This window comes from Sphaeramia orbicularis, unplaced genomic scaffold, assembly GCF_902148855.1.
Source record: "Sphaeramia orbicularis unplaced genomic scaffold, fSphaOr1.1, whole genome shotgun sequence".
In the NCBI taxonomy this organism is placed as follows: domain Eukaryota; kingdom Metazoa; phylum Chordata; class Actinopteri; order Kurtiformes; family Apogonidae; genus Sphaeramia; species Sphaeramia orbicularis.
Window position 1 is genome coordinate 15001 of NW_021941736.1, and position 24755 is coordinate 39755.

The 24755-nt window shown below is 41.0% G+C and overlaps 1 protein-coding gene across 1 annotated transcript in view; it reads left to right on the forward strand.

Annotated features, from left to right (window-relative positions):
- Nucleotides 1-8060: 8060 nt before the first annotated feature.
- Nucleotides 8061-24755, forward strand: part of LOC115416898 (WD repeat-containing protein 11-like) — a gene marked incomplete at its 3' end in the record, with an annotated part of 36985 nt that continues 20290 nt past the window's right edge. The window contains exons 1-2 of the mRNA XM_030130771.1: nucleotides 8061-8250; nucleotides 18353-18464. Of these exons, the coding sequence (XP_029986631.1) occupies nucleotides 8165-8250; nucleotides 18353-18464 (198 nt within the window). The remainder of the gene's footprint in view (nucleotides 8251-18352; nucleotides 18465-24755) is intronic.

Consider the following 24755-nt stretch of genomic DNA (forward strand, 5'->3'; position numbering starts at 1 on the left):
AGATAATCCCAGTACCAGATAATCCCAGTATCAAATAATCCCAGTACCGGATAATATCCCAGGATCAGATAATCCCAGTACCGGATAATCCCAGTATCAGATAATCCCAGGATCAGATAATCCCAGTACCGGATAATCCCAGTATCAGATAATCCCAGGATCAGATAATCCCAGTACCGGATAATCCCAGTATCAGATAATCCCAGGATCAGATAATCCCAGTACCGGATAATCCCAGTATCAGATAATCCCAGGATCAGATAATCCCAGTACCAGATAATCCCAGTATCAGATAATCCCAGGATCAGATAATCCCAGTACCAGATAATCCCAGTATCAGATAATCCCAGGATCAGATAATCCCAGTACCAGATAATCCCAGTATCAGATAATCCCAGGATCAGATAATCCCAGTACCAGATAATCCCAGTATCAGATAATCCCAGGATCAGATAATCCCAGTACCAGATCCCCACATCAGTTGTTCTCATTCATCTGCTGCGTCAGACTGAACAGGTGAAACAGACTGAGGTGAAGAACACAGACATGGAACCACAACCACCCCCCCTCCAAGGACAAGGGTCGGACCCCCCCCCCCGAGAGGTCACAGTGCGCCTGCCCCAAAGATGGTCGAGGGAGGCCCCCACCAGAGGCCCCACAGCAGCCGAGCCCAGGCCCCAGGGGGCCAGGGACGCCAGCCGCCACCCCCCCACCGGGGGCCGGCCACCCAGGGGGGGAGGCAAGGCGCCAGTCCCCGAGCCCCACCAGCCCAGGAGCCACCCATCCCCCCAGGCAGGGGTCCCACCCAGCACACTGTGCGGCTGGGCCGGCCCAGACAGCCCCCCATTGTGGGCCGGTGTGCACCCCGATGCCACAGCCACCCCCCTCATCCCACCAAGCCCCACCCCCAAACCCCACACACCCTCCAGTCCCCCACTCACCCACACAAGCATATGCACACAAACTGACACCCATCCCACATGTTCGACCACTCACACACACACACACACACACACCTCCACCCATGCCCATACACCCACCTACCCACATGCACACACACACATGTACCCACACCCATCCACAGCCCCTCCCACCCACCTGCACACACCAGACATGTGTATCCGGACCCCCCCCCCCAGCAGTGAGGGGAACCCCACTGCAGTCCACCCCCCATAATAATACATAGACATTATATAGACTAAATGTCCACAATAATGGACATTATATAGACTAAATGTCCACAATAATGGACATTATATAGACTAAATGTTCACAATAATGGACATTATATAGACTAAATGTCCACAATAATGGACATTATATAGACTAAATGTTCACAATAATGGACATTCTTGTCATGTCGGCGTCCAGACTGTGTCTGGATTTGTCTGTCTTTTATGTTTTATTTTGTTCAGTTTCCCTCATGTGTCATGTCTGCTGTCTTTACTTCCCTCCCCTGATGTGTTCCACCTGTGTCTGATTACCTGACTCCGCCCTGATGTGTTCCACCTGTGTCTGATTACCTGACTCCGCCCTGATGTGTTCCACCTGTGTCTGATTACCTGACTCCGCCCTGATGTGTTCCACCTGTGTCTGGTTGTCTTCCTCCCTCTTGTGTATTTAAACCCTGTGTCTTCCCCTGTCTCTTTCCCAGTTTCTCTGCTACACTCGTTGTACTTACTCACCAGTGTTTTGGATCCTGTCAGTCTGTCTGCCCGTTGTGACCCGTTTTTGTCTCCGACCACCGATTCGTCCAGTTCCTCATCTGCCTGCTCGTCTGGTTCTGACCTGGTTCGTTCATCTGTCTTCTGCCTTTCCCCTGATTACCTCAGCCTCCAACGTGTTACCTGTGTTCTGACCCTCTCCTGGACTCTGACTGTGAGTAGCCTTCTCCTCATGTCCCGTTGCCTCCTGATCTGCCCTCCTGTGTATGACCTGGCCTGTTTTTTGACTACCCTTTGCTTTGTCCTAGTCGGGTTGCTGTCGGGAGTCCTCCGGCTCGGCCGTGCTGACTGCCCGCATTCCCCGCTCACAGCCCGGACGACGGTCCCGATTCACACGCCTTCACAGACGTGCTGACCATTCAAAGCTGTGTTTTTCCTACTGTGCTTGTGTTAAATAAACACTCTCAACTGTTCATCTGCGTTCTGGTCTTGCATTTGGGTTCAGCCCTTGCACTAGTCCCATCACAGTACAAACTGGCCAATAAAATGAACCCAGCAGACCTAGACCAGGTCCGGGAGGCAGTTCAGTCCCAGGGGCAACGTCTGGGGGGACATGATCAGATTTTGCACTCCCTGATGGACAAGATGAATCAGTTGTCCGCTCAGATTTCCCAGTTTTCCGGTAACCAGGCTTCTGCTCCGGTCCCGCCAGTCGAGAACATTAGCTCTGTTTCACCCGAGAGAACCTTGGAGGAACCCAACATCCCACCTCCATCTAAATACACAGGTAACCCTGATACTTGCCGTAATTTTTGTACGCAGCTTAAGCTCATTTTTGATTCCCAGCCATGCCGTTTTGCTAATGAGTCAGTTAAGATTGCATATATAGCTAGTCTGTTGGAAGGTCCTCCTCTAAGCCTTTTTAACGCTGCCTATGAACAAGGATCCCCAATCGTTCAGTCAGCTTCAAGTTTGATGGCCGAGTTAAAAAGAATCTATGACCATCCTATCCGCGGACCTAAAGCCGGCCAAAGACTCATGAGGCTGAGGCAGGGAGAGCACCCCATCAGGCAGTACATCAGTGAGTTTCGTTCTCTGGCAGCAGAATCAGAATGGAATGAGCAGTTGTTGATCACTGCGTTCCAGAGCGGTCTTAACCGTACCATCGGTCGTGAGATGGCGCTTCAGCAGGAACTCCACTGTCTGGATGACGTCATTGCAGCAGCTATTTGGGTTTCAGACCAGTCGGCGTTTTGGCAGCCAGAACCATCATGGGACTGCCAGCCCTCCATGAGTAAGCCCCACACAGAACCCCCTCACCCAGTACCTGAGTCCTGCGGGGGTTCGAAGGTGGAACCGATGCAAGTGGGTCGGACACACCTGTCGGCGGAGGAACGTCAACGCCGTCTGGTGGCTGGTCTGTGCCTATACTGTGGTCAGGAGGGGCACCAAGTCAGAAACTGCCCAGTAAAACCTAGAACGATGGCAGGTGAGGACTCTCTTTTGAGCAGAACGTTCTGTGTGTCCAGTGCCTCTCGTGTTCAGCCCTTGGTCTGTGTGTGCTCTAACTCTGTGTCTCTGCAGCTTCCAGTCCTGATAGACTCCGGGTCAGACGCTAATTTAATGGATGAAGAATTAGCTAAACAGCTCCACCTCAGTCTGCTCCCGGTTCAGCGGCCCCTGGAGGCGAGGGCTTTAGACAATCATATTATCTGTAGAGTGACTCAATGGACTCAACCAGTTACTGTCCGGTTCAAGGATGGTCACTCTGAGGAAATCAGTTTTCATGTTTATCACTCTGACTCTCACCCTCTTATATTAGGTCACCCCTGGCTTTCACTCCATAACCCCTGTATTAACTGGCAAACGGGGGAGGTCCAAGCTTGGGGAGAGGGGTGTGTTTCCTGTTGCGAGGGGGTCCGGGATCCTGACCCTCCATCCGAGCCAGTCCAGATCACTGTGGCACCAGTCATTTTGCCGGAAGAGCAGGAGACGGTGTTCCCTGCTCTTAATAAGGTACCCGAGTGTTATCATGATTTGAGGGAGGTATTTAATAAGTCCCGCGCCACTGCGCTGCCCCCTCACAGACCGTATAACTGTGCTATTGATTTGCGTCCTGGTACCTGTCCCCCTAAGGGGAGGCTGTATTCTCTGTCTGGCCCGGAGACTGCCGCTATGAAAAAGTATGTTGATGAGTCCCTGGCGGCCGGCCTGATTCGACCATCCTCATCTCCAGCCGGGGCAGGTTTTTTCTTCGTTGACAAAAAAGACAAGACGCTACGCCCTTGTATTGACTATCGTGGCCTTAATGACATTACTATCCATAATAGATACCCATTACCCCTCATGTCTTCAGTATTTGAACTACTACACGGGGCCAAAGTATTCACCAAGTTAGACCTCCGTAACGCATATCACTTACTGAGAATTAGAGAAGGGGACGAGTGGAAGACAGCCTTTAACACCCCCAGTGGACACTACTTAGTGAGTACTTAGTGATGCCGTTTGGTCCCCCGCTGTTTTCCAAGCTCTAGTCAATGACGTGTTACGAGACATGCTCAATGTTTTTGTGTTTGTGTATTTGGATGATATTCTAATTTTTTCCCCGGATGAGGAGTCACATGTCCAGCATGACCGCCAGGTGCTCCAAAGATTTCTCCAGAATCAACTGTTTGTAAAAGCTGAGAAGTGTGAGTTTCACCGCCCGTCTGTTTCCTTTCTGGGTTTCATCATCGCGGAGGGGAGTGTCCAGATGGACCCAGACAAGGTCAGTGCTGTCAGGGATTGGCCCACGCCCACCAGTCGCAAGGATGTCCAGAGATTCCTTGGTTTCGCTAATTTCTACAGGAAGTTCATTAGGGGGTTCAGCAGTGTGGCTGCCCCTTTGCATGCCCTAACCTCTCCCAAGTCCGTTTTCAGATGGAGCCCCGAAGCAGAGGCGGCGTTCGTGAAGCTGAGGAGAGCGTTCACCTCGGCCCCCATTCTGTCAGTCCCAGATCCGGCTTGTCAGTTCGTTGTGGAGGTGGACGCCTCTGATCTGGGGGTCGGGGCAGTCATTTCTCAACGCTCTCCAAAGGACAACAGGCTTCACCCGTGCGCTTTCCTCTCCAGGAGACTGTCCAAAGCAGAGAGTAACTATGACATCGGCAACAGGGAGTTGCTGACCATCAAGGTGGCCCTGGAGGAATGGCGCCACTGGCTGGAGGGGACCGAAATCCCATTCATGATCTGGACGGATCACAAAAACCTAGAGTATCTGCGGTCTGCAAAGAGACTCAACTCCCGTCAGGCCAGGTGGGCTCTGTTCTTTACACGGTTCAACTTCTCACTTTCATATCGGCCTAGTTCTAAAAATGTGAAACCTGATGCTCTGTCCAGACTCTTTATGCCTGTCAATTCAGATTCTGAACCAGGACCTATCCTCCCTGAGACCTGTGTGGTGGGGGCGGTGCAGTGGGAGATTGAAAAGTCTGTTATTAATGCTTTACATGACTGTGACATCCCGGCTGGCGTTCCGCCAGACCGTCTGTTTGTCCCTGATCACCTCCGCCCGCAGGTCATCCACTGGGCCCACACATCCAGGCTGACATGTCACCCGGGAGTTCAGCGGACTGCGTTCATTATTAAACAGCGCTTCTGGTGGCCCGCTTTGGAGAAGGAGGTGGCGGAGTACGTCGCTGCCTGTCCCGTCTGTGCTGTGTGTAAGACCTCCAATAAACCTCTGGTTGGTCAATTACACCCTCTACCTGTTCCCAGTAGACCCTGGTCTAATGTGTCACTAGACTTTGTGACGGGGCTGCCCCCGTCTGATGGAAATACCACTGTGTTGACCATTGTTGACCGTTTTTCTAAGATGGCTCACTTTGTCCCACTACCTAAGCTCCCCTCTGCTAAGGAGACAGCAGAGGCCATGTTATATCATGTCTGTCATCTACATGGTTCTCCTAGAGACATTGTTTCGGACAGAGGTCCTCAGTTTGTCGCACGTTTTTGGCGTGCTTTTTGCTCCCTCATCGGGGCTTCTGTTAGTCTGTCCTCGGGCTATCACCCACAGTCCAATGGTCAGACTGAGAGGCTCAATCAGGTGCTGGAGGCCGGTCTTAGAGTTTTGGCCTCTCACAACCCTGCTTCCTGGAGCCGCCAGCTGATCTGGGTTGAATACGCCCACAACTCGCTGCCCTGTGCTTCCTCTGGTCTGTCTCCATTTCATGTAGTTTGTGGTTATCAACCTCCTCTGTTCCCGGCCCTGGAGAAGGACGCCAGTGTCCCCTCAGCTCTGGCCCTGATAAGGAGATGCAAGAGGACCTGGAATCGCGCCAGACAAGCTCTGTTAAAGGCCTCAGGGATCTACAAGGCAGCTGCGGACCGGCACAGGACTCCAGCCCCGGTCTACCAGCGCGACCAACGTGTGTGGCTGTCAACCCGTCATCTTCCCTTGAGGGTGGAGAGTCGCAAATTGGCACCCAGGTTCGTGGGCCCATTTCCTATTTCAAAAATTATTAATCCTGTCTCTGTTCGCCTGAAGCTACCTAGGACCATGAGGATACACCCAACCTTCCACGTGAGTCAAGTTAAACCGGCTAAGGAGAGCCGGTTAGTCCCTCCCACCCAGCCACCACCGCCACCCCGGATCATTGATGGAGGCCCAGCCTACACTGTTCGCCGGCTCCTAGCGGCCCGTCATCGGGGAAGCCTTCACAGACGTGCTGACCATTCAAAGCTGTGTTTTTCCTACTGTGCTTGTGTTAAATAAACACTCTCAACTGGTCATCTGCGTTCTGGTCTTGCATTTGGGTTCAGCCCTTGTACTAGTCCCATCACAATTCTATAGACTAAATGTCCACAATAAAAGACATTCTATAGACTAAATGTCCACAATAACAGACATTCTATAGACTAAATGTCCACAATAACAGACATTCTATAGACTAAATGTCCACAATAACAGACATTCTATAGACTAAATGTCCACAATAACAGACATTCTATAGACTAAATGTCCACAATAACAGACATTATACAGACTAAATGTCCACAATAACAGACATTCTATAGACTAAATGTCCACAATAACAGACATTATACAGACTAAATGTCCACAATAACAGACATTCTATAGACTAAATGTCCACAATAACAGACATTATACAGACTAAATGTCCACAATAACAGACATTCTATAGACTAAATGTCCACAATAACAGACATTATACAGACTAAATGTCCACAATAACAGACATTCTATAGACTAAATGTCCACAATAACAGACATTATATAGACTAAATGTCCACAATAACAGACATTCTATAGACTAAATGTCCACAATAACAGACATTATATAGACTAAATGTCCACAATAACAGACATTCTATAGACTAAATGTTCACAATAACAGACATTCTATAGACTAAATGTCCACAATAATAGACATTATACAGACTAAATGTCCACAATAACAGACATTATACAGACTAAATGTCCACAATAACAGACATTATACAGACTAAATGTCCACAATAACAGACATTCTATAGACTAAATGTCCACAATAACAGACATTATATAGACTAAATGTCCACAATAACAGACATTCTATAGACTAAATGTCCACAATAACAGACATTATACAGACTAAATGTCCACAATAACAGACATTATATAGACTAAATGTCCACAATAACAGACATTCTATAGACTAAATGTCCACAATAACAGACATTATATAGACTAAATGTCCACAATAACAGACATTCTATAGACTAAATGTCCACAATAACAGACATTCTATAGACTAAATGTCCACAATAACAGACATTCTATAGACTAAATGTCCGCAATAATAGACATTATACAGACTAAATGTCCACAATAACAGACATTCTATAGACTAAATGTCCACAATAACAGACATTATACAGACTAAATGTCCACAATAACAGACATTCTATAGACTAAATGTCCACAATAACAGACATTATATAGACTAAATGTCCACAATAACAGACATTCTATAGACTAAATGTCCACAATAACAGACATTATACAGACTAAATGTCCACAATAACAGACATTATATAGACTAAATGTCCACAATAACAGACATTCTATAGACTAAATGTCCACAATAATAGACTCTCTATCGACTAAATGTCTTCTGAAATTAATGTTTATTTGCAACATAATATAGCAAACTATTACATGATCAAAAACAAATTAATTTTAGCAAAAAAAAAAAAAAAAGTGTCTGTTTTGAATGTCTGGGGTCGCCAGAAATTAGCGGTATTAAAATGGGGTCACGTGTCAGAAAAGGTTGGGAACCACTGCTTTAAGGAAATGTTCGTGCGGAACCTTGTTGCTCCACACGTTGTGTCCACACGGCGCTTTTTTCAGAGACACTGCTCCACTTCCGGTTAGAATTCACAACAGAGCCAAAAGCTAACCCATTATAACGGGATTAGGTCAAAAACCGTGAATGTAGCATCAGTACTCAGACAGAATCATGATTCCGTACACTGTCAACATCAAACTGGCGGCTCGGACTCTGACTGGCACCCTGAACTTACAGAATAAAACCGCAGTAGACTGGTGAGTACCGGAGCTCCGCCGTTAGCATGTTTGGGTTAGCATGTTCATTTAGTCCACATCCGCGGCTCACATCGGGTTTCTACGAAGATATTTGCATTAAAAACCTCTGAATTAGTTTGAATGGCGTTCCTCCTGCTGCTTATGAGGATTCAAGTGTTAATCTGTGGTTCATTTACACGGAGGAGGATGTTTTGAACTGCAGAGGACATGCGGTGCATCCTGGGTCATGTGACCTGGGCCCTTTTCAGGCCTGAGTCCTTTCTGGGGGGTCTAAGGGGTTCGGGTCCGGGTTAATCTGGGACTGGACTGCTGCTTTATTCCATCCCACTGCCTGCTGTGTCATCAAATTCCACCCATGCCCTGTTCATCCATTCACACAGCCTTCCTGTCCACTGTTGAGCCAGTTCCTTCCAAACTGTAATCTATTACAGATTACTGTTACTGGTATTTCAAAGTCATTCTTTACCTTTACTGACACATTTTGGATTCCTTAACCCACTGGTTCCAACCTTTTTTTTTTTTTTGTAACTCCTGACCCCATTTTAACTTTGAAAATTTCTATCGACCCCACACATTCAAAACAGAGACTTTTTTTTGGGTTTTTTTTTGCTCAAATTAATTAGTTTTTGTTTCAGTAACAGTTTTCTATAGTATGTTTCAAATACAGGTTAATGTTAGAGGACATTTAGTCCTCTAACATTTAGTAATTTATCCCACCCGTGGGATAAATTTGTGAAATGCAAAAATTACACTGAAGATATGAACAATTAAGGATGTTAAAATCATTTTAGGTCAGTTCAGTCTAAAGTGGATCAGAACCAGTAAAAAACTATGATAATAAACTATACATATTGAAAACCGCAGTTTTTTTCCTTTGTTTTAGTATAAAAAAAAAAGTAAAATGACACAAAAATGTTTACGTTTACAGACTAGTCTTTTACAAAAAATGTGAATAATCTGAACAAATATGAACAACCTGAAATGTCTTAAGAGAAGCAAGTGCAATTTTAACAATATTCTGAATATTACTAAATATTTTATATATTTGACACTATTAGGTTTTGATCTGTGGTCTTTTTTTTATTACTGTGTGTTGTGTCTTATTGCTTTATGTATATTTATGGTATTTATTTAAACTGTGCTATCTTATAATTTAATCATGCTTTTAGATGTAAAGCACTTTGGGCTTCGTTATTTTGTTGTAAAATGCTAAACTTTGAATGATTGATTGATCAATTTGTAGATCCACTGTAATCTTTAAGTTGTGACACATATGTATAAATGATAAACTAAGGTGTAATATTGTTAAAATTGCACTTATTTTTCAAAAGAATTTTCAGGTTGTTCATATTTGTTCATGTTTTATTCAAGTACAGTTCGTGGATGTGAACATTTTCATTGCAGAATTGTACTTTTTTCACTCAAAAACATAAGAAAAACTTTGGCGTTGACATTATTTATCAGTTCATATCCTACTTATATTATTTTACTGGTCTGTATGTGGCCCCTGAACTAAAATGAGTTTGACATCCCTGTTCTATACTGTAATCTATTACAGATTACTGTTACTGGTATTTCAAAGTCATTCTTTACCTTTACTGACACATTTTGGATTCCTCAAGGCACTGGTCCCAACCTTTTTTTCACTCCTGACCCCATTTTAACTTTGCACATTTCTATTGACCCCACACATTCAAAACAGAGACTTTTTTTTTTTTTTTTTGCTCAGATTAATTAGTTTTTGATCCGTTAATAGTTTTCTATACTATGTTTCAAATACAGGTTAATGTTAGAGGACATTTAGTCTATATCACAGGTGTCAAACATGTGGCCCGGGGGCCAAATCCGGCCCACCAAAGGGTCCAGTCCGGCCCTGCAGGATGAATGTGTGAAATGCAAAACTTACACTAAAATGTTAACAATCCTTTCAGTTCAGGTTCCACATTCAGACCAATTCAAGCTCAGGTAGGTCATAATAACATATAAATACTCACAACTGCAAATGTTTTTCTTTGTAAATGTAAATATTTTCATGTATTTACACTAAAACAAAGTATAATATTGCAAAAATATCTGAATAACCTCAACAACCTGAAATTTCTTAAGAGAAGTAAGTACAATTTTAATAATATTCCACCTGTTGTTAAATGTTTTGTGTGTTTGTAGATCCACTGTGATCTGTAAGTATAATGTACATGTGGAAATGATAAACTGAAGCAGAATGGTGTTAAATTACACATTTTTTTGAGTTTGTTCAGGTTATTCACATTGTTTGAGAGGATAGTTTGTAGATGTAAACATCTTCATAAAGTAATTTTACTTTTTTCACTCCAAAACATAGAGAAAAGTTTGGAGTTGACATTATTTATATATTATTATATTATAATTTCACTGCTTCGGCCCACTTGAGATGAAATTGACTGAATGTGGAACTGAACTAAAATGAGTTTGACAGCCCTGGTCTATAGAATGTCTATTATTGTGGACATTTAGTCTGTATAATGTCTATTATTGTGGACATTTAGTCTATAGAATGTCTATTATTGTGGACATTTAGTCTGTATAATGTCTATTATTGTGGACATTTAGTCTGTATAATGTCTATTATTGTGGACATTTAGTCTGTATAATGTCTGTTATTGTGGACATTTAGTCTATATAATGTCTATTATTGTGGACATTTAGTCTATAGAATGTCAATTATTGTGGACATTTAGTGTATAGAATGTCTATTATTGTGGACATTTAGTCTATACAATGTCAATTATTGTGGACATTTAGTGTATAGAATGTCTATTATTGTGGACATTTAGTCTATAGAATGTCTATTATTGTGGACATTTAGTCTGTATAATGTCTATTATTGTGGACATTTAGTCTGTATAATGTCTGTTATTGTGGACATTTAGTCTATATAATGTCTATTATTGTGGACATTTAGTCTATAGAATGTCAATTATTGTGGACATTTAGTGTATAGAATGTCTATTATTGTGGACATTTAGTCTATACAATGTCAATTATTGTGGACATTTAGTGTATAGAATGTCTATTATTGTGGACATTTAGTCTATAGAATGTCTATTATTGTGGACATTTAGTCTGTATAATGTCTATTATTGTGGACATTTAGTCTGTATAATGTCTGTTATTGTGGACATTTAGTCTATATAATGTCTATTATTGTGGATATTTAGTCTATATAATGTCTATTATTGTGACCATTTAGTCTATATAATGTCTATTATTGTGGACATTTAGTCTATATAATGTCTATTATTGTGGATATTTAGTCTATATAATGTCTATTATTGTGACCATTTAGTCTATAGAATGTCTATTATTGTGGACATTTAGTCTATAGAACGTCTATTATTGTGGACATTTAGTCTATAGAATGTCTATTATTGTGGACATTTAGTCTATAGAACGTCTATTATTGTGGACATTTAGTCTATAGAATGTCTATTATTGCGGACATTTAGTCTGTATAATGTCTGTTATTGTGGACATTTAGTCTATACAATGTCTATTATTGTGGACATTTAGTCTATACAATGTCTATTATTGTGACCATTTAGTCTATAGAATGTCTATTATTGTGGACATTTAGTCTATAGAACGTCTATTATTGTGGACATTTAGTCTATAGAACGTCTATTATTGTGGACATTTAGTCTATAGAATGTCTATTATTGTGGACATTTAGTCTATAGAATGTCTTTTATTGTGGACATTTAATCTATAGAATGTCTATTATTGTGGACATTTAGTCTGTATAATGTCTATTATTGTGGACATTTAGTCTATACAATGTCTATTATTGTGGACATTTAGTCTTTACAATGTCTATTATTGTGGACATTTAGTCTATAGAATGTCTATTATTGTGGACATTTAGTCTGTAGAATGTCTATTATTGTGGACATTTAGTCTGTATAATGTCTATTATTGTGGACATTTAGTCTATAGAATGTCTTTTATTGTGGACATTTAGTCTATAGAATGTCTATTATTGTGGACATTCAGTCTATAGAATGTCTATTATTGTGGACATTTAGTCTATAGAATGTCTTTTATTGTGGACATTTAGTCTATAGAATGTCTTTTATTGTGGACATTTAGTCTATAGAATGTCTATTATTGTGGACATTCAGTCTATAGAATGTCTATTATTGTGGACATTTAGTCTATAGAATGTCAATTATTGTGGACATTTAGTGTATAGAATGTCTATTATTGTGGACATTTAGTCTATACAATGTCAATTATTGTGGACATTTAGTCTATAGAATGTCTATTATTGTGGACATTTAGTCTATAGAATGTCTATTATTGTGGACATTTAGTCTGTATAATGTCTATTATTGTGGACATTTAGTCTGTATAATGTCTGTTATTGTGGACATTTAGTCTATATAATGTCTATTATTGTGGATATTTAGTCTATATAATGTCTATTATTGTGACCATTTAGTCTATATAATGTCTATTATTGTGGACATTTAGTCTATATAATGTCTATTATTGTGGATATTTAGTCTATATAATGTCTATTATTGTGACCATTTAGTCTATAGAATGTCTATTATTGTGGACATTTAGTCTATAGAACGTCTATTATTGTGGACATTTAGTCTGTATAATGTCTGTTATTGTGGACATTTAGTCTATACAATGTCTATTATTGTGGACATTTAGTCTATACAATGTCTATTATTGTGACCATTTAGTCTATAGAATGTCTATTATTGTGGACATTTAGTCTATAGAACGTCTATTATTGTGGACATTTAGTCTATAGAACGTCTATTATTGTGGACATTTAGTCTATAGAATGTCTATTATTGTGGACATTTAGTCTATAGAATGTCTTTTATTGTGGACATTTAATCTATAGAATGTCTATTATTGTGGACATTTAGTCTGTATAATGTCTATTATTGTGGACATTTAGTCTATACAATGTCTATTATTGTGGACATTTAGTCTATACAATGTCTATTATTGTGGACATTTAGTCTGTAGAATGTCTATTATTGTGGACATTTAGTCTGTAGAATGTCTATTATTGTGGACATTTAGTCTATAGAATGTCTTTTATTGTGGACATTTAGTCTATAGAATGTCTATTATTGTGGACATTCAGTCTATAGAATGTCTATTATTGTGGACATTTAGTCTATAGAATGTCTATTATTGTGGACATTTAGTCTATAGAATGTCTATTATTGTGGACATTTAGTCTGTAGAATGTCTATTATTGTGGACATTTAGTCTGTAGAATGTCTATTATTGTGGACATTTAGTCTGTATAATGTCTATTATTGTGGACATTTAGTCTATAGAATGTCTTTTATTGTGGACATTTAGTCTATAGAATGTCTATTATTGTGGACATTCAGTCTATAGAATGTCTATTATTGTGGACATTTAGTCTATAGAATGTCTTTTATTGTGGACATTTAGTCTATAGAATGTCTATTATTGTGGACATTTAGTCTATATAATGTCTATTACTGTGGACAGAGGCAGTAAATCCAGGTGTAGATTACTGCACAAAGGCTCAGGATCTGTCCAGTCAGTCCAGCTGGGATTTACAAGGAGGACAAAGAATACTGAACAAACAAGAACTGAAACTATGAATTATGAAAGAGCTGCAGCATCCGAAACAGAACCACAGATAAACAGAACCACAGATAAACAAAACCACACAAAAACAGAACCACAGATAAACAGAACCACACATAAACAGAACCACAGATAAACAAAACCACACATAAACAGAACCACAGATAAACAAAACCACACAAAAACAGAACCACAGATAAACAGAACCACAGATAAACAGAACCACACATAAACAGAACCACAGATAAACAGAACCACAGATAAACAGAACCACAGACAAACACAACCACACATAAACAGAACCACACATAAACAGAACCACACACAAACAGAACCACACATAAACAGAACCACACATAAACAGAACCACACATAAACAGAACCACAGATAAACAAAACCACACAAAAACAGAACCACAGATAAACAGAACCACAGATAAACAGAACCACACATAAACAGAACCACAGATAAACAGAACCACAGATAAACAGAACCACAGACAAACACAACCACACATAAACAGAACCACACATAAACAGAACCACACACAAACAGAACCACAGATAAACAGAACCACAGACAAACAGAACCACACATAAACAGAACCACACACAAACAGAACCACACATAAACAGAACCACACATAAACAGAACCACACACAAACAGAACCACAGATAAACAGAACCACACATAAACAGAACCACAGATAAACAGAACCACACAAAAACAGAACCACAGACAAACACAACCACACATAAACAGAACCACACATAAACAGAACCACACACAAACAGAACCACACATAAACAGAACCACACATAAACAGAACCACACACAAACAGAACCACAGATAAACAGAACCACAGACAAACAGAACCACACATAAACAGAACCACAGATAAACAGAACCACAGACAAACACAACCACACATAAACAGAACCACACAAACAGAACCACACACAAACAGAACCACACATAAACAGAACCACACATAAACAGAACCACACACAAACCGAACCACACACAAACAGAACCACAGATTAACAGAACCACACACAAACAGAACCACAGATAAACAGAACCACACACAAACAGAACCACACACAAACAGAACCACAGATAAACAGAACCACACATAAACAGAACCACAGATAAACAGAACCACAGATAAACAGAGCCACACAAAAACAGAACCACAGATAAACAGAACCACAGACAAACACAACCACACATAAACAGAACCACACATAAACAGAACCACACATAAACAGAACCACAGATAAACAGAACCACACACAAACAGAACCACACATAAACAGAACCACACACAAACAGAACCACAGATAAACAGAACCACAGATAAACAGAACCACACATAAACAGAACCACACACAAACAGAACCACAGATAAACAGAACCACACACAAACAGAACCACAGATAAACAGAACCACACACAAACAGAACCACACATAAACAGAACCACACACAAACAGAACCACACACAAACAGAACCACAGATAAACAGAACCACACACAAACAGAACCACAGATAAACAGAACCACACATAAACAGAAACACACACAAACAGAACCACACACAAACAGAACCACAGATAAACACAACCACAGACAAACACAACCACAGACAAACAGAACCACACATAAACAGAACCACAGATAAACAGAACCACAGATAAACAGAACCACACATAAACAGAACCACAGATAAACAGAACCACACACAAACAGAACCACAGATAAACAGAACCACACACAAACAGAACCACAGATAAACAGAACCACACACAAACAGAACCACAGATAAACAGAACCACACAAACAGAACCACACATGAACAGAACCACACACAAACAGAACCACACATAAACAGAACCACACATAAACAGAACCACACACAAACAGAACCACAGATAAACAGAACCACACATAAACAGAACCACACACAAACAGAACCACACATAAACAGAACCACAGATAAACAGAACCACAGATAAACAGAACCACACATAAACAGAACCACAGACAAACACAACCACACATAAACAGAACCACACATAAACAGAACCACAGATAAATAGAACCACAGACAAACAGAACCCCACATAAACAGAACCCCAGATAAACAGAACCACATATAAACAGAACCACACACAAACAGAACCACAGATAAACAGAACCACACATAAACAGAACCACACACAAACAGAACCACACACAAACAGAACCACACATAAACAGAACCACACACAAACAGAACCACACATAAACAGAACCACACATAAACAGAACCACAGTGCTTCAGTTTCAGAACCACAGTTTGGATTGTCTCTGTCAACCCAACACAGATTTTTTATCAGTAGTTTTTATTTTTTATCAGTTTCTAGAAATTCCAGGCGACCCCATACGGGGTCCTGACCCCAAGGTTGAAAAACACTGCCTTAAGGTCTCATGGTCCTGCTGTTTTGTTTTGTTTTGTTTTGTTTTCTGTTATTAAAAAAGAAAATAAATAATAAATAATGTATATATATATATATATATATATATATATATATATATATATATATATATATATATATATATATATATATATACACACACACACACATACATACATACATATATATATATATATATATATACATACATACATACATACATATCATACATATATATATATATATATATATATATATATATATATATATGTATGAGCAATTAAATAATGGGTGAAAACTTTAAAGTGTGTTGTAACACAAGTGCTATTGAACATGTACCGAGTCAAATCTGACTGAAGAGTGATTAGTAATGCCTTACACTACTGTGTTACAGCAACAAGTAATCTGTTACTGTAATGGGAAAATGTAGACTATAAATGAAATTCATCTGCATAAGTTGAGCTGTAATAATAATAAATTAGGGATGCACCAATACGAGTATTGGCATCGGCTCTGATACTCAGTGTGTGTACTCGTACTCATAAAAGATATCCAATACAAACGCATCAATCCCACTTCCGTCTTTGTGCCATTCCCAGTTCAGTGCAGCAGGTGCACGGCGGTGGAATAATGTGTGTGAGTGTGAAGAGTGTGGAGATTTTTCAAAATAAATGACGGTGATAAAAGTAACACTTACAGTACTGTTCAGACAGACAGACGCAGCGTTCTGTCCATCCTCTGCGTACATTCATCTGTTTTCCAGCTGATGGAGGATGCGTAAACAGAATGAGAATACCAGCGGGAGTACGGAGCGGTGCGGACTGCCACCAGTGGAAGTGCAAACCAAACCTGTCACTCATTTGTCTTTTCTCTTCCTGCTGAAGCAAAACTTTTAAACCTTACAGAGAAAACACTAACATTAGTATCACAGTAGTGTTCCCTCTGTTGTCTACAGGTTTGGTATTACTGACTTTCTTCTTCATTAAACTTTCCTCTTCTTCGTGGTATTTGTCCAGTATGGTTAATTCAGAGCGGCGCCCCCTGGTGGATTAACTGACAAACGCTCATTCCAACACATTAAATGTCAGTAGCAGCACTTTGTTCCAGTCAGACTAATGACAACGACAATAAAGCACATTTACAAAAGGAACTAACAACTGGAATGGGATTACTAAGGACTAGGATCAGTACTCAGTATCAGCAAGTACTCAAATGGAAGTACTCATACTCGTACTCGGTCTAGAAAAAAGTGGTATTGGTACATCCTTATAATACATAATAATAATAATAATATATTTTATTGGGTGGCACTTTTCAAGTCACCCAAGGTCACCTTCCAGACAGTGAAACGCATCAGATAAAAAACCTCAAACACAATGAAAACATCAACTGAAAAACAACTGTGGTGTCCAGTGTCCAGTCAGAGTGAATATGTCTGAACAGATGGGTTTGGACTGTTGTCATGGCGTCTGACTGTCTTCTGTGTGTGTGTGTGTGTGTGTGTGTGTGTGTGTGTGGGTCCAAAGTTTGGATTACATTTCTATTCTATTCTATGAAAAGCCCAGTTGTGGGTGCAGGTCCAAACATATTCACATACTTCAGATGTTTAAATCCATGTGTTGAAATGAAGTCCTGGAGGTTCAGAACATCCTCTGTTCTCATATTTTCAGCTCAACTTTAACAGAACCGTACGTTCCTTAGTCATTTCCATTGCGTTCTGTGCTCTCCTTTTTTTTTGGATCAATTTTTGTTTAAAAATTATTTTCATTGTGCATCTCAGAAATACAAAACAAAAGAAAAAGAAAGATGTTCACATTTTATGATATAGTATAACCCCCCCCCCAAACCAATGGCGACCCCCATACCAACCCAGCCTGGATCTCAGAATACGAAAACCAACTGCGTTCTGTGCTCTGGGTGACATTGTCTGCGCTGTGATTGGCTCTGGGTGACACTGTCTGCGCTGTGATTGGCTCTGGGTGACACTGTCTGTGCTGTGATTGGCTCTAGGGGCTGGCAGGGACTGATCGCTCAAGGATGCCACTCCAGTATTCTCATCATCGATCCGAAGACGGCCCAGACCATCCAGGTGTTGGAGAGGCACAAAGCCGTGGTGGTCAAGGTGAGTCTACTCCTTCTGCCTCCTCAGTTTATGGTGTTTAATCAAATGCAGTTTCAGGTGAGTGCTCCGTCTAGACCAGGTGTCAATATTCATCTCTGTGCTTTTAATTGATCCCTGGATCCAAGAGGTGAAATATGACCCCCTATATTTAAGGTGTGCTTATTTATTGATCTCTTTTGCAAGGGTGACCTGGCCAAGAGGTCAGCAGCACACGAAAGAAAGAAAACAGGTTTTACAGACAGGTACTAACAATAAAGTAAAACAAACAGGAATAATATTGGAATAACAGAAAAGTGACACAGTTTTTTTTGAAGTGCAGTTGATAAAGTGCCAAAATGTAGTTGAGGTCACAGTATTTTAAAAACACAGGCGCTGTCCGGTTGACTCTGGCTGTCTTGTCTGTAAGATGGAGAGAAAAGCTTGAAATGACATGAGTTCAGGCGTTTTCAGCTGAAGTGTGTTCCAGGCGGATGGGGCGGGGCAAAGCCAAAAGCCCGCCTCCCCAGTTCAGTAATGCACTTGTTCAGAATTAGACACTTAGTCAACTCTCTTTTTTGCCTTTGCTTTGAACAAATGACTTCTCAGTTTGTTCTGAACCTGGTTTTGCTGCTGCAGTGGACGGTGGATCACATCAGGCAGGAGATGATCAGAATTTAGCGTCAGTCTGTGAACGGGAACGCAGCCGTCTGCAGCCGAACGTCATTTAGACATGTTCAGCCGAACGTAACGATCACACTGGATCTACAAATAAACATTTAAGAACAGGCAGAATATTAGTGCGATTCCACCGATTTATATGAAGACAGTTCAGGTTGGTCATATTTGTTCAGTTTATTCACATTTTATTAAAGGTTAGTTAGTAAATGTAAACATTTCTATGTAATAAAATTTTTACTGGTTCAGATCCTCTTTAGATCATATGGGTCTGAATGTGGAACCTGAACTAAAAGGATTTTAATATCATTGATTGTTCATATGTTCAGTGTCATTTTTGCATTTTATAAATTCATCCCATGGGCTGGACTGGACCCTTTGGTGGGCTGGACTGGACCCTTTGGTAGGTTGGACTGGACCCTTTGGTAGGTTGGACTGGACCCTTTGGTGGGCTGGACTGGACCCTTTGGTGGGCTAGACTGGACCCTTTGGTGGGCTGGACTGGACCCTTTGGTGGGTTGGACTGGACCCTTTGGTGGGCTGGACTGGACCCTTTGGTGGGCTGGACTGGACCCCTTGGTGGGCTAGACTGGACCCCTTGGTGGGCTAGACTGGACCCTTTGGTGGGTTGGACTGGACCCTTTGGTGGGCTGGACTGGACCCCTTGGTGGGCTGGACCCTTTGGTGTGCCAGTTCTGGTCCACGGGCCGGATGTTGGACCCCCTTGGTTTAAATCATGCTTCAGGTTCTGTCAGATGACACTGTCCTCTACTCTGGAGAAGGTGTTGAACTTTTCCAATCTTCTTCCATGAACCAGTGTCACCTCTATTTGTGGGTTTATTCCGTTCTGTGAGTTTGCTGACAGGACAGATCTACAGAGGGAGCAGAAGGCCTGGATTCTGAAATGGACTTTTTTCCTCCTGATGCAGCTCCTGCAGCCTTAAAACCCACTAAATACATGTTTTTGAGCATCTGCCACAAAGCCTGACCTTAATCCAATGGAACACCTGTGGGCTGGGATGAGAACAGCAGCACGTTCAAGGGTTCTCAGGCTGGGATTGTACCAGAAGCCTCAGAGTGTGCACACTGGAAGAACAGCATGTGTGTGTTTAGAACCTTTAACTGTGGTAGAAGGGCTACAAACAGACAAAAGATCCAATGAAAATAGGTCTCTGAAATAGAGCCTCTAAATACTAGCAGTAATGATTAGGGGCTGGGAGCCCGAGGCCCGAGCACCTATTGTTCCTCCATTTTCATCTTCCGGACAAGATTTCGCCGATTAATACAGCCTAATCCGCTGGGAGGACCCCTGCAATTAATATATCAAAATGTGCGGTTTCATCGGGAATCGTGTGCAGTGACTCAAGGTAGAGATTCATTAATTTTTCGCAGTTATGGGCAAAAAACATGCATAAAAAGTCCCATAGAAATGAATGGGGAGAGGAAAAAATCAGCCACAAAAATCCACTTGTTTCTGACTGCTACTGCTTCGCCATACTTTGACCTACCTAAACTTTAAAACGCAGGTATTTTTGTCGTCTCCACAGAAATGTATGTTGTTTGAGGATGAGGTTTACGGTTTTTGATAGATGGGTCTTAGAAAAGGGTCAGATTTGTCAGAAAACACCAAAACAGAGTGCGCATTCCTGGCATACCAATCTCAGTAGAGTGTGAAAACAGCTGAAAATCGCCTCAAAATTTTGTGGATAACTCGTCCTCCCGGCCAAACAATACATAGGAGGCAAATGATTCTTTCCAGAAATGTAGTCACAGTTCCTGGGCTTCATATGAACCTAAGTTTGAAGACCTAGCTCTTTCTAAAGTGAAATGGCAGGCAGTAGAATGGAGCCTTCCCCCTCCTCTTCCCCTATTCAAATCAATCCAAACAGATTGTGGTTTTCCTGATAAGTTGACTGTTTTTACACTGCTGTAACTCTGACATTTCTCACAGTACAAGGAAGAAAAACACATCTGTGTGTTCCACAGCTCTTCGTGCCAGTCATGATCATTTTAGTTTTCACCTATCTTTTATGGTTTTTCCGTAATGAGCAGATGTTTGGGACCTATTCCACAGCTCTTTGTGCCTGTGTGTGTCTTCTGAGCCCACTTCCCCCTAACAGCCTGAACGTCACTGGTCCAACCACAGCTCTATTAAGGCTCATTGGCACGGCCATGGATCAGGGCTGTTAACCTACACAGCTGTGGGGGGGCCAAGGGAGAGGGGGGCCCATGGGAAGTGAAGAGTTTTTTGTTAAAGTGTTTTTTTTCCCCTGTATTTCAACTAAATTATGTGATAAATACCGACTTATATGCAAGCTTCACACATTAGATTTTATAAATTGGTATATTATTGTATTCCATAAAAGTACAGACTGCTGTCACTGCTCTGTGAACATCCACTGAGAAAAGCACAAAATGGTTCACTCCACACAGAGTTTGACAAACGCACTTTGCTTGTTAGGCTACGGTGACTCGTTGCATCTCTATGATAGAAGAAATCTGATCATGATGTCACAGTTTTAAAAAAAAAATAAGTCAGGATTTCAGAAAAGAAAGGAAAGGAAAGAAAAGAAAGGGAGAGAAGGCAAAATGAAGGAAGTCAAGTTCTGACCAACTTCTTTTCAAAGAAAGGTGAACACAAACTTTTAAACACACAAGATGAAATGGCATTATTAGGTGCCGTTAACTCCTCCGTTATTGTTGCTAATATAAACAGAGACAATCCAAAGCAAGAGCAACACTTTCAAATGAGGCTTTTGTTGTGAACCCTTTCATGCATAGTGGTCACTACAGTGGACAGTTATTCTATAGATTTTCTTTTGTATATTCATGGGTTTTGTTGTTTTAGTTCCATATCAACCAACACAGTGGACGCTTATGCATCATCCCATACACTGACATTCCTGTTATTTTCCTGTTCTTTTATCTAAATCAATTACTAATTGTTATTAGACTGTAATTAACAGAGTTTTTAAAGAACTCGGGGCATTTTGTGACTTGAGCACCTGCATGAGTTCTTGTCGGGAGAGACCAGCGCTGATATTTTTATTTTACGTGTGATCAGAATAAATTTTTAACTGAGACCAAGGCGCATCCTGAACTCATCTTTGGAGATTTCAATCAACGAACGTAAAAGACGTTAACACACTCCTTTGTTGTCTTCTCAAGTTTAAAAAAGCAGTGATTCCCAACCTTTTTGAGCCACGGCACATATTTTAGATTAGAAAAATCACAAGGCACACCCCAAACAAAAATGTCACAAAAAGTGTATTTACTGAAATATTATACAAATCTGGTCTCAATGTACTTACTGGGTGTGAAACCTGGACCTGTTTAGTTGAACACAAAGCTCATATTCTTGCAGGAATTGAAGAAAGACACACACAAATATTCCTCAACAGCTCTGAGTCTCTCTCTTTTTTCGGGGGGGGGGGTGCAGGGCACATCAGGGCACATTGTCACGGAGCGTTTGGAACAAGAAAGCTTGAGAGCGGTTCGTCAGCGACCCCTCAGACGAACCCCCGGATTGAAGTCCGACGTGTAACAGTATGGGAGGCATATCCCCCCTGCCCCAGCCTGATACCTGGGGTTTGGGGGTTACTCGCTAATCCGCGCGTCACTAGTGAGGGGGGGCTTTATCAGCAGATCACACCGCATGGGGGCTGGTTCACTTTCACTTTCATTTTTATTTTTGCAAAGGCAAACAGGAGACTGTTGTGGTTGAGTGGATCATTAGTGCGTACAGTCGTGTGGATCTACGAGGGCCGTTCAATAAGTTCATGGCCTCACCCAGAACAGAACAACACAGACTGATAATTTATATTTTATTTTTCAACATAATCTCCATTTACAGCAATGCACTTGGTCCATCGATGTTCAAGCATCACTATCCCATCACGAAAGAATGTAACATCCTGTATTATAACAACCAGTATTTCTGGGTGAGGCCATGAACTTATTGAACAGCCCTCGTATATCACGCTGTTCTTACAGTACCAGTCAGGTCACATTGGATAATCTTCCACAGCACACCTGATGATTTTTTACGGCACACTAACGTGCCGCGGCACACTGGTTGGGAAACACTGGCATAGAGGATAGTTCCCAGATGTCATGATATTTGCCTTCACAGTGACTATCATCCATCCTAGCTGCTGCTAAAACGGAATTTGTGAAACACATTCCAGAAACTGTCAGAGAAAGTGATCCTACAGCAAACCCCTCATCCTCCACTGATGCAGACAAGGTGAGCTAGTTCAACATGAAAGCAACATGAAACTATTTTGACTTTAATGACTGGAGCAACAGGGCATTAGTGCATTTGGTAAGAATTGGTAAGAGGCTAATGTTGATTATTCTTCATGTTCCCAGTGTGGTTCAATATGTAAAGGGTAGATTAAGTGAAAAAATCTACACGCATTAGATTTTTTGAAACTGTGTGTGACAACATATTTTATATAAATATACATACATACATACATACATATGTGTGTATATATATATATATATATATATATATATATATATATATATATATATATATATATACATATGTATATATATATGTGTGTGTGTGTCAGATTGAAAATGTTGTATTTAGGCTCACAGAAATTCTAATCATGAAAACTAAGAGAAAAAACTACTACTAGGTGTGGTCAAGAGCGTCACAGATGGACAGCCCACTACTTGTTGATTCATAACTTTTGAACCAGATAAGTTTAAGACAAATATTACACATAATTGGAAAGGTCTAAATGCCATCTTAAACATACTCAAAGGGCCAAATTTAGTTTCAGATATTTCTAAATGAAAAATATCAAAAACTACTGCATCACAGATGGACAAAAAATTTATGTCTATTTTTTGCAAGAATAACAAAGTTCTCAAAAGTAAAGTTTCTACGACATTATCATCCTAAAATGTATTCAGTGTAAACCTTTATTCCCTCTATTTTACAACCTAATAATTGGTTAGAGGTAGGGCTGCACGATTAATCGATTTCAAATCGAAATCGGATTTTTTAATTAGTACGGTTTTTAAAAAAGGGAAATCGTAAAATCGATTTCATCTCTCTCGTGCCTGCGGGCTGCGCGCTTGCGGGCTCCCGTAGGCTCCTCCTCCTTTCAGTGACAGCGGTCTGTCACAGAAGTCCATGTAATGACTGGACTTTAAATGTGTTATTGAGCCCGCAGTACTTATAGAAATGTAAGCCGTGGCTTCACGCACGGATCCTGCAACTGAAATAGAACTGCATGTGGATCACTCATCTTACGTTGTCCCAGATCCGTACCGTACTGTCTTCTTCCGAACCGGGTCCGAGTCTCGGGGTCATCAGCCTCAGCAGAGGAGCCCACACAGCCCCCTGCCCACACACATCCACCAGCTCCACACATAGAATCCCTCCAGCGTGTCCTGGGTCGGTCTATTCCACGCACAGATCCCCCAGTTTAAATAGAACCGCATGTGGATCACTCATATTAACGTGGTCCACGCACGCACGCACGCACGACTGATGCCTGTCACTGACTTACATTGGTATCACTTCTGTGGGCCCAGATACCCAGGAAAAAAAAAAACAAATATATATATATATATATATATATATATATATATATATATATTATATTATTTATTATA